The 15,691-nt window shown below is 38.8% G+C and overlaps 1 protein-coding gene across 2 annotated transcripts in view; it reads left to right on the top strand.

Annotated features, from left to right (window-relative positions):
* AFF2 (ALF transcription elongation factor 2) overlaps positions 1-15,691 on the top strand; it is a gene marked incomplete at its 5' end in the record, with an annotated part of 331,468 nt that overhangs the window by 72,520 nt on the left and 243,257 nt on the right. For both annotated transcript variants that reach the window (XM_082289316.1, XM_082289317.1), the window contains one exon: positions 12,725-12,845. In XM_082289316.1, the coding sequence (XP_082145442.1) occupies positions 12,725-12,845 (121 nt within the window). The remainder of the gene's footprint in view (positions 1-12,724; positions 12,846-15,691) is intronic.

The following is a 15,691-nucleotide window of genomic DNA, read 5'->3' on the forward strand; positions in this document are numbered from 1 at the left end:
TGGAGTCCTTTTGCTGCTGGGATCAGAGAGCCGGGCACAGGATGCTTGAAGGTCTCATGTGGGTTTGGGCTCCTGCCAGGGCTGAAAGTGCTGCAGGAGCCCGAGGGGAAGGTGGGATCTCTCAGGACTATGAAGCTTATTTCTGGTGCTGAGAGGAGGAGTTTGGTGTTCTGTGGTCCTGTATTGCCTCCACAACCACAATTTTTCCCAATCCTGAGCCTGCTGTAGTAGCCTTGCAGGCCCTTGTTATGAAAGGAGGTAGGAAGCTGAGTGCTCTTGTACTTTAATCACCTAATGACATTATGCCCTGTGCTGTATCAGTTTGTCAAAGTAAGTGGGGCACTACACAAAATTAAATCATTTGATATACTCCATCCTTCCAGCAAATGTAATAAGAACATCCTTTCTGACCTCTCCCAGTGACATTCAGCAGGAGAAAACTTGTCTCACGGTGTATGACCCAGTGTTCTGGAAAGGCACATAAAGATAATTCCTCCTTGCTATGTGGTGGTGTTAGATAGTCTTAAATTTCAACTTGGTAGTTGTCACCTCAGAGCTCAGAGGTGGATGAATGGTTGCAAGTTACAGCTGGTCTTAGGGTAAAGTTTAATGTCTGAGAGCTGGGACTCCTCAGTTTTCTTTCCTTAGCCATCTCTTCTTGAATGACTGTCATCACCTCGCTTAAACTTTCATTCCCTCAGTTGTTTTGCTTGACAATAGTTGTTCCATCCCAGAGGTGTAATTGGGCATGGCTTGACCTGATTCCTAAAGTGCTTTAAGATCCCCAAAGAAACCAGCTTCAGGAACAAAATATTAGTGATAACAGTGACCTGTAAGACTTCAGAGGAAGGAGGTTGCAAATACATTTTCATTTAACTTTAATAATACTTTAATAATCAAAAGAAGAAATGTAATGTTTAATATTTAAACAAAATTGCATTCCCTTTCTTCTCATGTTAAGTGAATATTAAAGCAGGATGGAAGCTAGTTTACATATTTTTACACTAGACTATTTTATTATTAAATAGTGAAATGCGCTGGAGTTGGCCAGCCTCCAATGAATATGATTCAACTTACATTGCATTTTAATCTGTGCATGTTACATAGTATAATATTTCTATTAGACAAATGGTTGATGGTAGTGAATTAAAAAAGGATGCACTTTTGTTAAGTATCCCATTGTGTTTATGTTGTAAAAATAAGTGATACTCATTTGCTGATTGACAGCAGAAGGGACAGAAATAGGTTTTTGGAGTGCAAATAACTGTAATTTAGGATGCAGTAACCCCTGTGTCTGGTCTTAAAAGTGCAGGGTATTGTTAATGCTGGGGAATGTGCACATGGGATTCTCCAGAGACTAAAGAGCACAGGAGCTTCCTCTCTGTTTGCCTGTGGTGCCCCCCAAAAACACCTGTGAATTCTCTTCTCACATGTTCAGTACAACAGAATCTTTTTTAAGCAGTGATATTTTTGGACCTGATGTGAGTAGTAAACCTCATTCGAGTTAAGACAGTAATTTTCAGATGAGTTGTGCAACTCCTTGCCACAGCATATTCTGTTTGAGAGCATTCTTTGGAGAAGAGTCTTCTAGAAGTGCTAAATATAAATATTCCAGGTCCTCTGTACTTAACACACAGCTTCATGTGCCCAAATTTTCTCAGGGCCATGGCAGTATTTTGGGGAGAGCTTTGCCCTGTTTCCTGGGGCTTTACTGGGCCTGGTGACTGGTGCCTGTTGTCAGAGGCAGGATGGGTTAAACAGAGCTTTGGTCTGACCTCCTTCTGGGAGTCTGGCCTTAAGTGGCCTTGTTTTCTTCGTTGTGATATTTCAGTCATTCATGAAGTCAGTTATAGATGTGAGGTTTCAAACACATTGAAAACATAATGGGGGAAACAGATACAGTTTCTGCTTGTCTCTGGGGAGCTGCAGTACTGGGATAATCATTTGCATCACACCCACCTTAAAAATTCAAGTAATTTCAGACATGAGGTTGTAGTTTTAGCCAGTCTAAATAACATTTTTGTTATGATTTTACTCTGTCTAAAGAAGTATTTTACAATATTAAGTGCTCATTTTTAGCTTGCAACTCCCAGAGCATATTTCAAACTTGTGTAACACCTACATGCCATATCCCTAATTACACAGCATTCCCTTGTCGAGTTAAATTTAAGGGTGTTGTTTTTTTCAGGTATCATGTTACATTTGGTTTACTTTTTCTCTGTGACAGGGTCTGTGATCTGCTGCTTGGTGTGTGTGTGTGTCTGTGTCAGTGCTTATTGTGGTATCGAGGCAAATTTGATTATTCCCCTGTCACTTAGTTGAGGTTTCACGTTCACAATCTGTGACATCACTAAAACAAAACAAATATGTATATGTGTATATAATTGCTCTTTAGTTCAAGGTGATAATGGTTTGTGGGGTAGATTAGGAAACTTATTTGGTATCTCACTTTTTTTTTTTTAAAGAAATTCTCAAATTTCATTTATTTACCTTTGTCAACCAGGAAATCTCTGCTGTCAATATCTATTGTACGCAATGACCATGGGAGTTCTGTATCTCTGGCATGTGCTGATTTGTACTTAGGAGTCTTTAAACTCTTGACAGTGGATAAAAAAGTCTCTGTTTAGCATGAGGAATATAACAGAAAATCTAGTTTATACCATGAAGTGGCTGCGGCTTAGAGCTGGCTGTGTTTTGAGACCTGGCTTTTTTGTCATTATTAAATGGCTTGGTCCCATCCAGCCCTCATTGAATTCACTGGGAAAATTGCCAGTAGCATCAGTTGAAGTTGAACTATGCCCTTAGAGAGGATGTAAACCTCAGCAATGCTGATGAACTTTGTGCTGGTTTGGTTAAATTATTTTGTCGTACTGTATCCAGTGTTTATAAATGAGGAATAAACATTATATGTTTGCTGAAGGCATGAACAGTATTTGTTATAGATTATCTCCCTCACTAGAAGCCAAGGATGATGATAATCCATTGACCTGCTGACTCTGAATATCATTAGGAAAAATAAGCACAAAATATTCTCTTTTAAGCTACGTATTGAGGAAGTATACTTACAGCTTTTTACCGGCTAGGCTCATAGTTCAATGCCTTAGAAAGCCTCAGGCAGCCTAGAGAGGTAGCACAGGCAATCCAGCATTTCAGTAGCTCTAAAAGTGGCAAAATGGTAGCTGCAAATCTAATACCACCAGCAGAAGCAAAGAGGGTGAAATAGAGCTTTCAGCTTGCCTAATTTCCCACAGTTAGAAGCTTTCAAAAACAGATGACAAGATGTTTGCAGAAAGAGCACAAGCCAAAGAGGGCAGGCCCCCTCTCGGGTCCTTCTTTTATTGGGAGAAGGGGAAAGGGGCGGACTGGGGGCGGACCCAGGGTGACCGGCCAATCAGACACTGCTGTTAAATAGTTTGAGTTACATTTGGTTTTGCCCTCTTGGAACAAAGGGGTTCTGAGCACATGGCAGAGGCAAATGTCTCGGGAGGGGGAGGGGAAGCTCAGAACAGGCAGCAACAATGTATAACAGGCACCTTGTTTCTGTGAAGCTTTTTAAGGTTTGGCGGAAGAAGGTTGAATATTCGGAGTTTGAAATGTTCTAGGTTCTTTCCATCCTGATGAGCACTAGGTCTTGTGAAGCTGAAAGATCACTGCATCTCCTGCAATTTGGTAGTGCCCAAGATGGGCAATATATTTCACAACAGCATTGAAAAGGGGATGGAGGTGGACTTGAATTTAAATTGAGAGCACCTTGCATTTATTTGATCGTCTCTGTCCTTTCCTCTGGTTCTACTAAAACACATGGAGGCAATTATATAGGGTTTCAACTGAGAGAAGAATAATTTATGTAAAAGATAATTTCTTTGGCCAGACAATGTCTAAATAACAAGCAATTAAATTATATTAGGCTCACAGTACTATTTTTTGTGCACTGCAGCCTCAATCAGCCTGTACGTGTGCACTGCACACCAAGACCTGCGTGAACTTCTCCCTCAGTCTAAAATTGATGAATGAAATAGTCATCCTACTGAATTCTTAATTTTCCTGTGGTGGTATTCTTCAGCACACGTTAAGTTTAAGAACATGTGGTTAAAGAGCTGCACAGCATGTGAAAATACTCAAGGGAGCAGAGGTGCCTGCTAGTAAATGAATGCATTTATTGGAGCTGTAGCAGCACACAGAAGCATTTCTGCGATAAAATACCCAAGCAGTTGATTCTGCTGATTCATCTGTACCCAAAGGTTGTGTTAATCAGTGATTGTTTTCTGACTCTTTTAAAAGACTAGATTTATTTCTGTCTATTCTACCATCTCTTGCATATCATTGCCAAAGTTTCAAGCAAATACAAACATGTAGATTCCATTTTTAAGGAAGCATCCTACAGGTCCCCAGGAAGTTTTGAGTTGCAGTATTAAAATTAAAAAAAATTATATTTGCAAGAAAAGATAAAGACAAAACTGGAGTTCCAAAATGGTTTTCAGCTCAGGTGTAAGAATGCAATCTGTACATATTAAGTGTTAAGTTAAAGATTTTGAGTTTCTAGATATTAAAATGCATTTTAATCTTTGAAAATGGTACATGTACAAAAATAAATGGACATTTTCAAGAAATGTTTCACAATTTGAGGTGTTCAGGTGAAGGAAAAACAGACTGTAACAAGCACTGTCAGAAGATTTTTATTGATTCAAATTAATGTTATGTCTTGGGAGTAATATATGTAAAATATACTCTTTGTAGCAGTGTTATGCCACATTTGCTATTAATGTGTATGAAGAATAATGCACAGCATGCAACTAAACAAAACTGTATTCATCTGTAGTACATTAATACAGAGTGCTGGTGCTGTATTAATACAGAGATGGGCATGTGAAGTATGATGGCAGCTAGGAAGTTGTTAGGAGATATCTCTGAAATATAGTCCATGCTTTGGCAAAGGCTTAATGGCTTCTCTGCCTTCAATGAAATCATAACAAAACCCTCAATCCAAAAAACATTTAGAAATCTGTTATATTCTGTTAAACTCAGGCAATGAAACTGAGAGTTCCTATTCAACCCCTTTGTAGTAATCAGTCCTCTTACAGTCACAGCACATTACCCATTTAATAAACCTTCCTAATCCAGCCCTAGTGTCCTGAATGTAATTCATTTGATGCCAGAAATGCTCTTTAATTTCACATTTATGTAAGTTGGTTAGAGTTTATCAGTGGTTTATTGCAAGTCATAATTAGAATAGTGGATTCCAGGTGTTTCTGGAAAGTTGATATCAACACCTTAATGTGCATTCATTTATTTAAAGAAAAAAAATACAACAAAAATAACCCCATAATGTTATCTTAACTAGCTCTTTTCTTTATGAATCCGATGTTTACTCTGAGAAATACCACATGTTGGAAAACTATTTTATGTGACTGATGTTCTAATGACTGTTTGTCTTTTTTATGTCCTTCTGAAGATGTGGTTATAACCATTTTTCTCTTTAGGTTCCTTTTTTCCCCTTCTTTTTCTTTCAGTTTTGCTTTTGTTTCTCATACCACAAATTTGAACTGACAAGAAGACTGTAATAGGACTCCAAAACATACCTTGAACACACATTGTTAAGCAAATTACAATTGCTGATGTCATTTACACGTGTTGCCTTTCAAAGGATGAACATGTTCATTTAATTTGCTTTTTAAATATCCATAACAGTGTCCCCAAGCATTTTAATAAAACAGAAACAGTTAATTATTGCCAAATAAGGGTACCCAAATATAGTGATCTGCAGCTTGCATTTAAATGTCTTTGACAGCACTTCTCCCTTGAAGAGAAAATTGTGTAAATTGCCAGTTATTATATTTTTTAATAAATAAGTCTTGACTCTGTTTCTCTTTTCTTCCCCACCCCTCTGTAATACAGTTCAACAACCGTACTTTCAGTGGGACCATTTCTATTACAGAGTGATTGAGCTCTGATTTACACATCAATTACCCAACTTCATGGAGATTTTCATGCTCCCCTAGCTGACATCAATGAAGCATAACTGCGTAAGCGCTTTATTTCATCCCAGTTTTTGATAACTCAGACTGATAACTAATCATATTGAAAGACAATGTGCTACGATACAGGAAACAATAAATGCTCCCCTTTGAAACCTCATCCGTTCTTTATATGCTTACTATTCAGGAGCTTATCTCTGCCATCCATTCCCCCACAATCGTTCCTTCCAAATTCATGGTCAGGAAAGGTTTGGGGCTGCACAATACTAAAAACAGGAGAAAACTGATGTAAACATAACATTTTCTAGGTACTTGGTATGTGTGGGAATAACTAAAAAGAATGAGGAATATGACAAATACTAGCCAAACCCTTAGCTTACATTTCCATAATTCATCCAGGGGTCTCTTGGGCATTATTTTCTTTGGAGGCTTCCATCTTCTGTATTCTCTATTAAATGGGCTACAGGAATGGCATTGTTTTTAATGCAAATTGTGAAGAGATCTAGGTTACATGGATAGATAACCACTGACCATCTCAAGTGTTTCTCTGCAGAACTGTTGAACATCAAAGTCAGAATATTCTATATTTTAAAATAAATCATTTATCTTGAAGTGCACTGATAGATATGTTCTGTGCAAGATACTCTCAGTAACTATTCATGTTATGAAAAGGAAGACAGCATTAAAGTAAATGTTAAATATGAAAGATACTAAGAACTTGTAAAGCTCTTCTATCATGGCTTGATTTTTCCCTGTCAAGTGGGAAAATTACCAGGACAAAGATGTAAGCTCAGTGGTGATAAACAGAGGAAGAGGAATTTTGCTATTTTAAGTGTGGTAGTGGTTATATTGTTTATCATTAGTGAAACAAAGACTTCAGATCAGCAGGGAAGATATGTTAAGTTGGCCATATTTCTGCTTAAATATCAGATTTTGAAATTCCTCTCATTTACTTAATACATTTTATGACCTGCGATGAAATTTAAGACCTGAGGCTGCTTTTTCCTTTTTTCTTTTTTTTTTTTTTTCCCCACCCATTTGGAGTAAATGCATTAAAATACCAGTGTTTATACTGGGAGAATCTGCATAGATGAAGGAAAGCAGTTTTTCTTCCTTTGTACAGTGCTGTGGTACTCTGCTTTTACATTAAATCAATGGAGTTACAGTGAGATAAAACTGGAGTTATGTACAGGTGAACTCCCATTGTAATGTATTTGTTAGAGGTAGTCTTTCACCTAGTTTGATTGCCAGGTGAAATGCTTTTTGCCTTACTTTTTAAAGGAGAACTGCACAGGTGTGGAAAAGCAAGTATGTGTTTTAATCATGGGGGATATCCTTGTTGACCTGAGCTGGATTTCTCATGTAAGTTAAATACACTCATGAGTGGGTTTTGATTTGGGATGTTTAATACCTTGAGCAGGCAGGCATATGAGTTGGTTTTCAAGGAAACCCAATTTCTGAGTTTACTTCTCCAACTTCCTGAGTGCTTGTGGGCAAAGTGAAAACTATGAAGCAACAACCTTGGGAAAGAACTTTCAGTTCTCAAATTTGTATAATTTTATATCCACTGTGTCTTAATTTAGAAGCTCGTGTTTATTTCTTGCTTCCACAAATTACAAACATTTCAGTTTGAGAACGTCTTTCATCATTTAGGCATATCTGATATTTTAAGGGGGGGGTGGAACTAGTGCAGGGAAATGTTTCATTTGATCGTAGTTTGTGTTTTTGTGAATTGAGACGTTATTGAGAACAGCAACTACTTCTTCCTTAACTTGTGGATAAATGCTGGCTTTTTTGAATGTCATTCATTTATCCTCGTGGATGTATTCTGTCACTGCTATAAAGCCTCTCTGCTCCTGCTTTTTTATTGATTCTTTCCCTATCAGGCTCTTGTTTTGACTGAATCAACAGAACTGCATTCTGTTCTCATTCATGATTTGTCTGCAACATGAGGTGTTTGATCATTTTTCTCTCTTCGACTTTTTCTTAATATCACAGAGACTACTCCTTGAAACTTGTCTGGTCTGACTTCTTTCTTCTGCTCCTTCTTCAGTCTCTCAGGCTCTTTCCTCGTCTTCTGCACTTTGGGAGACTTTGGTGACTTTAGTTAGCACAACTTTGAAAATAAACCCCAAACGCTAGGGCTCAGCCTTTAGCTGGTGCTCTCATTTCATCAGCTTCCCTTTAACTCTTCCCTATAACCTCTTACTTTGTTGCAGTCAGTCCTAAAAGGTTTTTTCTTTTTCCTCCAGATCTTTTGCACCGCATCCTCTCATTTTTACCACAGATGACTGCACTGTACTTTCCAGTGCCCCAAATTTTATTCTCCCTCTAGTTTTCCTTTTTGTAGCCAGCTCTCATCTGACTTTCATCTCGTATCACCAGATCCACATTTTTAGCTTCCAGTCCAAAACCTATGTGCATGTCTGTTATCTTTTGCCTTGATACAGCCTCCTGCCTCAGCCACCTCCTCCTCTTCTCTGTTCTCCAGGGATTGAGCCAGATTGTCCCTGCAGCCGTTGTGGGGGTGAAGGTGCAGCTCTGCCGTCCGCACTGACACCCTGCAGGCTCACACTGTGGCCTGAGCCCCTGGCCTGTCACAGGGCATCAGCTCACCACTGTCCCTTAGGGTGCCGTAGCTGAGAAGAATGACAAATGGATGTATGTTGCTCTGATTGCAAAGCATTAAATACCAAATGCTGTTACTGAAAATGCATTTGCAGCCTGCCCCCAATGTTAACATACCCAAACAACAATACAGTTGTAGTTGCTATTCTTTCTGCCATATGCAGCACACTGGTAATTTGTAGGTTGGTGGTCTCATGTGCTCCTGTACTATTCTTACTGCTCACCATTCCTGATTTTCTCAGATCTATGTACAGACTTGCCCATTCAAATTCAATTATTAATCTAATAAGTGGTAACAAAACAATTGAGCTCATGTATCCAAACCGCATTGTCATGTAACAGTTGTGTCTAGGGAACTGTCCTCTCGGATATAGTGAATATTGTGACCTACAGCTGTTTTCTTCTAAATCTCTTTTTAAAAAATGTTTACAAAAGTCTGTATTGTGATATCCTGCTCTCCTGGCTTTAGAGGAGTCATAGGAAGTATTTTTCATACTAGTGAGAGAGACTGAACTCTGGTGTTCCTCACAGTATCTGACTATAGTTTTCACTGACACCTTCACCACTAATCACACATCTGTATTTCACAGAACATTAGTTAAGCTGAAAATTAAACATAAGTCGCAGAGATTGCATTGTGGCCGCATTAAAAATTTCTGGAGAGCATCCCATTAGATTCTCAGTGCACTGCAGCCTCCAGATCTAATCAGCATCTCTCTTTGAATTACAGCATCTCTCTTAGAATAAATTGTTATCCTAATCTGTGTACAGTCTTACAATATTTGACTTCCCATAGCCACAATCAGTGCCATGTCAAGCATTCTCATAGCAAAAGTACATTTGCAGAGAAAGAAGCCAAGTAATGGACCTGACAGGATGAACAACCACTTCCTTTTGCATAGATACTTCCTTTGCTTTGCTATGTGACTCTGCCAGTGGAAAATTTGAAATGCAGAATGCAGCTTTAATTTATTCTCTTTTGTGTTCTCACAAGAGAATATGTGAGAGTGAGATTTGGATTGAAGCAGAGGTAGCAATTTACTTAGGGTTTTGCTTGTGTTGTAACATGGATTCTCACAGTTTTGTAGTCTGTAAACATAGTTGGGGTCTAGGGCTTGAGGTGTGCCTTTGCACTTGCCTCTTGGGTGCCTGAAATAGAAATCTTTCATACACACAATAAAAGAGAAATACCTTCACTATGTTGTGTTGGAAAATACTGTATTTTCAAACTTTTAATGTTAATATTCCAAACACTGTGTTAAGTTACTGCCTTTTAAAGTGATTATGCCACTTTGAGTTATGCCAATGCTGTTTTCATAATTTTTGAATTTGTGGTTTTGTAATGTGTCATAAAGCATATCTTAGTAGTCATAGGGTCTTTGCTGCTTTTTCGCAGATAGGATATGGTATAATGCTTCACTTGGTTTCCTAAATACTTTGCATGCTTGTGACCTTAGCTGGCTTTTAGATAACAAAATTCTGGAACCTCACATGAAGGGTGAGATGTGTTGTGTGCTGTACTCTCTGATCTCTGTGTTCAGTGGCCAGATTCAGTTTGATTTGAATGTGTCCAGGATTTCACCCTGAAACCCCAGGCCAAGGAGGCCATTGGGAAGCTGTAAAACGCAGCTCTAACTTTCATGAATAATTCTTTCTGAAGTGAATGCTGGCAGTCCTGGGATGGGACTGCTCCCATAGCAAAGATTACTTATGCAGGATATAAAATCTTGCTTAGACTAGATCCGTGAGACTGGGCTTATAACTTCACCATGACCCGATCTTGCTGAACAGTCTATGGGTCAAACTGCCAAAGAAATCTCTAGAAAGATCCCCCATGAGAGGGATAAATACAGTGTGTTCCTACTGCTCCTGGGCTGGATTATTTCTGGGTTAACCCCACCCCTGGCTCCAGCAAAGCTGTTGGGAGAGGTGGAATCAGCCTTGGCCTCATCTTTGGGTACCAGTTTGGGAGACAGCTTGCATTCACTTACTCCCATACTTGTGGATTATAATCTTGATTTAGTGTATGAAAGGAAGGGATACTCATTCCCCCCTTCACCTTTTAGTGAACAGGTTGCCTGTGATTTACAGTGTTACGTCAGCAATGTGGTTATGTGTAGAATAGTAAAGTGACTGTCCTTACGACAATTTCTCTTCTGTCTCCCTCAGGAATCCAGGAAACAGTACTATACCTTCTGCAGAAATACAGCATTGATTATAACAGTGTTCTGGAGCTTGCTTTTGGTGTTAGTGATGTCAGTACATCAGGAGGTGTTATAAACAAGTAAATTAAATAAAACAAAACATGGTGTATTTTCATCCTTCTGATTTGTAGAAGGAAAATGTAGATGGAAATCATTCAGCTCAGCCTATGTAGGTGGCTTTGCATTCAGTTTACAAGCCATAATCAAGCCTTATTCAATCTAAGTCTGAGTGGTCTTGAATTGCTTAAACCAATTATTAATTCATATTTTTTATTTAGAAATCTCATTGTGGCATGTCTTTTTTTTTTTTTTTCTTTATTTCCCTGTACAAAAACAAATGTATAAGTGTAAAGCTACATGGAGTCATCAGGCAACAGACATATGCTTTCCTGTGCTCTCCACAGGGCTTGCAGGTTCAAACACAACCTGCCTGAATCATAAGAACTTTAATTGAGTAGATAAAGAGGTCCTCATAATTATAAACTGCAGTAGGTATAACAAGAGGCTAAATACATAGCTGTGGTTTTAATTAGCTGGTGCTTCAAATTAGTAATTGTGGTTTCACTCAGAAATCAGTGACTTTATACACTGTTAAAGCCTCATCACTGTGCAGTTCATTCCTCATTATATCTCTCGGTGTGAAGCTTTCAATACAACATCATGCTGAGCTAAAAAGGCAAAAGTTGTAGATATTTGGTTATCTTCCAAGTGCAGTGGAGCTCTATGGAGATTTAATTCATTCTTGCCAGAGATAGGAGAATTAACTGTTCTTTGTTACAGCTGTAATATGTGTGTTTGTATGTAAGCATCTGTACATACAGGCTGTGTGTTGGATGTGTGCATGTATGGCCAGGATCTATCAGGGAGATAGTGCTTACTGCAGATAACATCAGGGCATGCACCGAATCTGCTATTCAAATTGTCATCTGGAATTCGGGAGCTAATTAACTGACACAAAGCAGAGCCAAAAGCCTTGTAACAAATCAGATTCGGGTTGAAAGCACAGAAGTGTCCCTTAATGCTTGTCACATGAGAGGTTGTCAGTGCAAGTTGAAGTATGCATCTTTTCCTTTCCTCTTTCCTTTGCTATTTTTCCCTCTCCTTCAGGGTTTTAATTATATCTCTTCCCTCAGAGGAGCAGGAGGTAGTTTGCAGAGCCAAGAGACCAAAGTACTTCAGTGCTATTCAGGGGAGAAGTGAGTGTGGTCTCTCAGCCTGTCATCTAGGTCTGGCAGGTGCACAAAGTAAGCTGACACACAGATAAGTGCCACTCACCATTGCTACCCTGAGATGCTAGATCCTTTTCTGTGTTTGTGTGTAGAGTTATCTGATACTGGAATCAACCATCCTAAAATCTCTTCCAGCAGCCTGCTGCTACAAAACACTTCTTAACCCCTCCTTGACATCTACAATGAAGCCGTACATAAATTTTAACAAGAAGTGGGACAGAATTAGGTGGTCTAAATCACACAAGGCTGAACTGGGATGGATGTTTAGTGTAATGGATTTGTAGATGTTGCTGTGCTTCCTTGCCTTCACATTTGCTTTCCCTGCACAGACACATGCTTTGTGGGCACACGTGTGTGTGTTTGTGTGCAGGTGCACAGGTGTTTACAGACTGTTAGTACAAGGATGTCAAAATGTATTTTATTCTTCTGCATAATGCTCTATTAATTTGTAAACAATATTTGCATTGTTTCATTGAAACACTTTCCAATGGGCATGTCCTACTGCCCAATTTTGTGTAGTTTTATGGTTCCATATTTAAATTTGGGAAAATTATTCAGTGGCTGTTTCTTTCAGAATTATCCTCGGGAGTTGCATTATTTCTGATGTTTTGTTGTCATTACTGATAGTAATAAACGTGTAACAAAATTATGGGGAAAATAATGTGTTGTCATTTTAATCTTTCTTCAGTCACTATGAGCAAGACCGGAGTGCACTTAAGAGGAAGGAATGGGAGAGGAGAAACCAGGAAGTCCAGCAAGATGAAGATCTCTTTGCTTCAGGTTTTAACCTCTTTGGGGAACCCTACAAGGTAAATTACATTGTTATGTTCTGCATTTTCAGAATGTCTTATACAAATACAAATAAAGCTTCTCATCACCTCTAAGAAATTGAAGTATTGCATCTGCCTTGATGCTTACACTCTTGAATACACTGATTATCCAAATCAGCATATGGCACCAGACCAAACTGAATGTGCTGCCCAGGTTGCTTTGGCAGAATGAGGAATTTTGGTTACAGTCCAGTTTAAGATTTCTTCCTCTAAACACACAGCAAAGTCCTGCAGTAGAAGTAAGTGCAGCTGATATTTCTACAAGTGGGTCTGTACCTACAAAGCTAGCACTAAGTTATTTTATTTTTAAGAAGAAAATATATCTGAGTTGTTAAAACCAATGTCCTCGCTATAAATAAAGAGTCCATAATCTCTCTTGTGCAATCATAAGCATCCAAAGAAGTCTTTTGGGAGACTGAATCTTTGGGGAGCATGACAAGGTTATGAAAGGGACTTTTGTTACAAGTCCTATTCTCTCTAAGGAGCTTTGCTGCCTGAGATTTTCATCACCAAGGGATGTCCCCCTTTATGATTTCTGCTGCTTTGATTTTCAGTAAGACATTCCCTAAAGAATTCATCAGAATGTAAATTTCCATATCTCTTTCTCCTCCCAATCAGTGACATCCATTGAAAGGCTACCACTTCATCTTTCCATTTTACATTGTTAGCAGCTGTAAGGGAGGATGAGGGCTTTTTGAAAATCACCCAAAAAGGAGGAGAAAAGACTGTCATTATTATCAAATGGTGTCTAATAATTGTAGACCACAAAACTGTGACGGATGCACTCGACTTCAGGCTGTACTTTGGTTCAGGCTGGCTGAGGAGCAACAGGCCTTTCTTCCTTGGCGTGAACTTGCCAGCTGGAAAGCCCCTGGCTCATGTTCAAGGGAGTGAAGGTATCTTGACAGGTATTTTAAAAGGTGGTTTTGAAACCCAAAAGCGGAAGATAACCAAAGTACAGAACAAGATATCAAAGCTAAAGTGAAGACATCCATCTTGTCTATTCTACTGATTAGCAGCCAACTACTTTACCCTGTAAATACTGCCACGAGGATGGGCCCAATTTGGTCTCTCCCTGAAGTGCAGCTGGACTGCACCCCAGGTGGCCCTCTGCTTGAGCAGGGATGCTTCTCAGGGGTAAAGATTCCTTCCTTACCCGTGACAGATAGTTGGTAAGTGATTGATACCATGATAAATTAATTCTGTGGAACATTACCAGTCCATGTAGCTAATCAATATTATTGTAAATAATATTGTATGGATAATTCCATTAGACTAATGCAAGTGGTCATTTGGATTTCAGGAAGTAGACCAGCGTGCAAAACAGTGCAAAATTTTGTGTCAAGAACTAAAATCATACACCACCAATATCTATTGTATAATAAGCATGACAGTATCTGATTTTAGATCTGGTTAGTGTGTATGTATTTACACCAAGTGTACACAGAGCATGTGTTGGTTTTTTTCTTTTAATTCCTTTTCACCTACTTGGCAGAGAAGTTTGTAAACTTTGTGTGATGAAGCAAAACATAATACATTACCTCCATAAAAAAAGCATTATAATTATAAATTGTGAAAGATAAAAATTGAGAGGAAATTGCATGCAAAAATAGTTAAATAGCTAGTAGTTAAATCTGTCTTAAATTTGAAAAAACAGGTAGAAGCAAAACTGAATAGGAAAGCTAGGTCTTGCCTACACTTTACACTATGAGGAAAAAAGGGATGAAGTGATAGACCACTATTTCCTTTTTAAGTTCAGCATTGCTAAGACCCAGCCACAGTATAGTTTCCTAGGCACTAATAAAAGCTGAATCTAACTCTTAGTGGATATGTAGTGATTTGTATTCTTAAATAAGTGCAAAACTAAATTTAGGGTTTTGTTTGCATTTATTCTAAAACAAAATGAAGAGACCCTGACGAGAGAACAAATATCCTGCACGTGCAGTTTGAATTTCTTCTCTGTTTTGAGATGAACAGATGTTTCTGTGTTCATGAGACTCGAGGCCTTGTGCGCACAAGAAGCTGAACTTGTTTCTTCTGGTCACACTCAGGGGGAGCAGAGTGAGGTAAAACACTGCCCAGCAAAGTGTTTTGGCCTGTGATGGGCACAGGGTCCCCATCCTCACTGGGCTGGCTCTGCTAATGAGCATCAGCTCTTGGTACAGCTGGTACATTTCTGAAAGATCTGGGGGCATGAGCTAGCATGGAGACTGCAGTGACAAAGAAAAGGTTGGGAATAGCAGGCAGGTCTCAGGAAATCGGAAACATCTCTTTTTCTTTCTTTTATTCCCAGACCTACTGTCCTTACTTGTTTATCATTTCTTCCTCATTTGCTTCAGCAGTATCCAGAGGAGGGACTGTCAGGGTAGGGAATACCACCACTGCTGTTATTGAAGTTTTAAAGACTGAATAATTGGCAGCTGTTTGAAGATTGCACTAAGGTTGGGGATATTAAAAGTTATACAAAGACAGGAGCTCAGATTTTCTCATGGAGCCTACTGCCATTGTGTATCATGAGATGTGTGGAGTATCTGCCTTCATCTGTCGTTTCTCTGCTCTAGCCTAGCTGTTACAGCCTCTTTCTTTCCTTCTGTCAAATAAAACATGGGTGTTCATTATAGTTTTGGACAAATGTGTGTTTCTACATTGATTCTTTGTAGTTTATGTATGTGTGCACTTACATGAAAAGAGATACTTATTTCTGTGGGTGTATAAAATATATTTTTCCATGCTTGTTAAAAGATAAACATCTCCTTTTGAAGCTCCACTGTCTCATGTAGGAAAACAACGCCTTTGACAAAGCGATGACATCCAGCATTATTTTG

This window comes from Coloeus monedula (genome assembly GCF_965178545.1).
Source record: "Coloeus monedula genome assembly, chromosome: 12".
NCBI classification, from domain to species: Eukaryota; Metazoa; Chordata; class Aves; order Passeriformes; family Corvidae; genus Coloeus; species Coloeus monedula.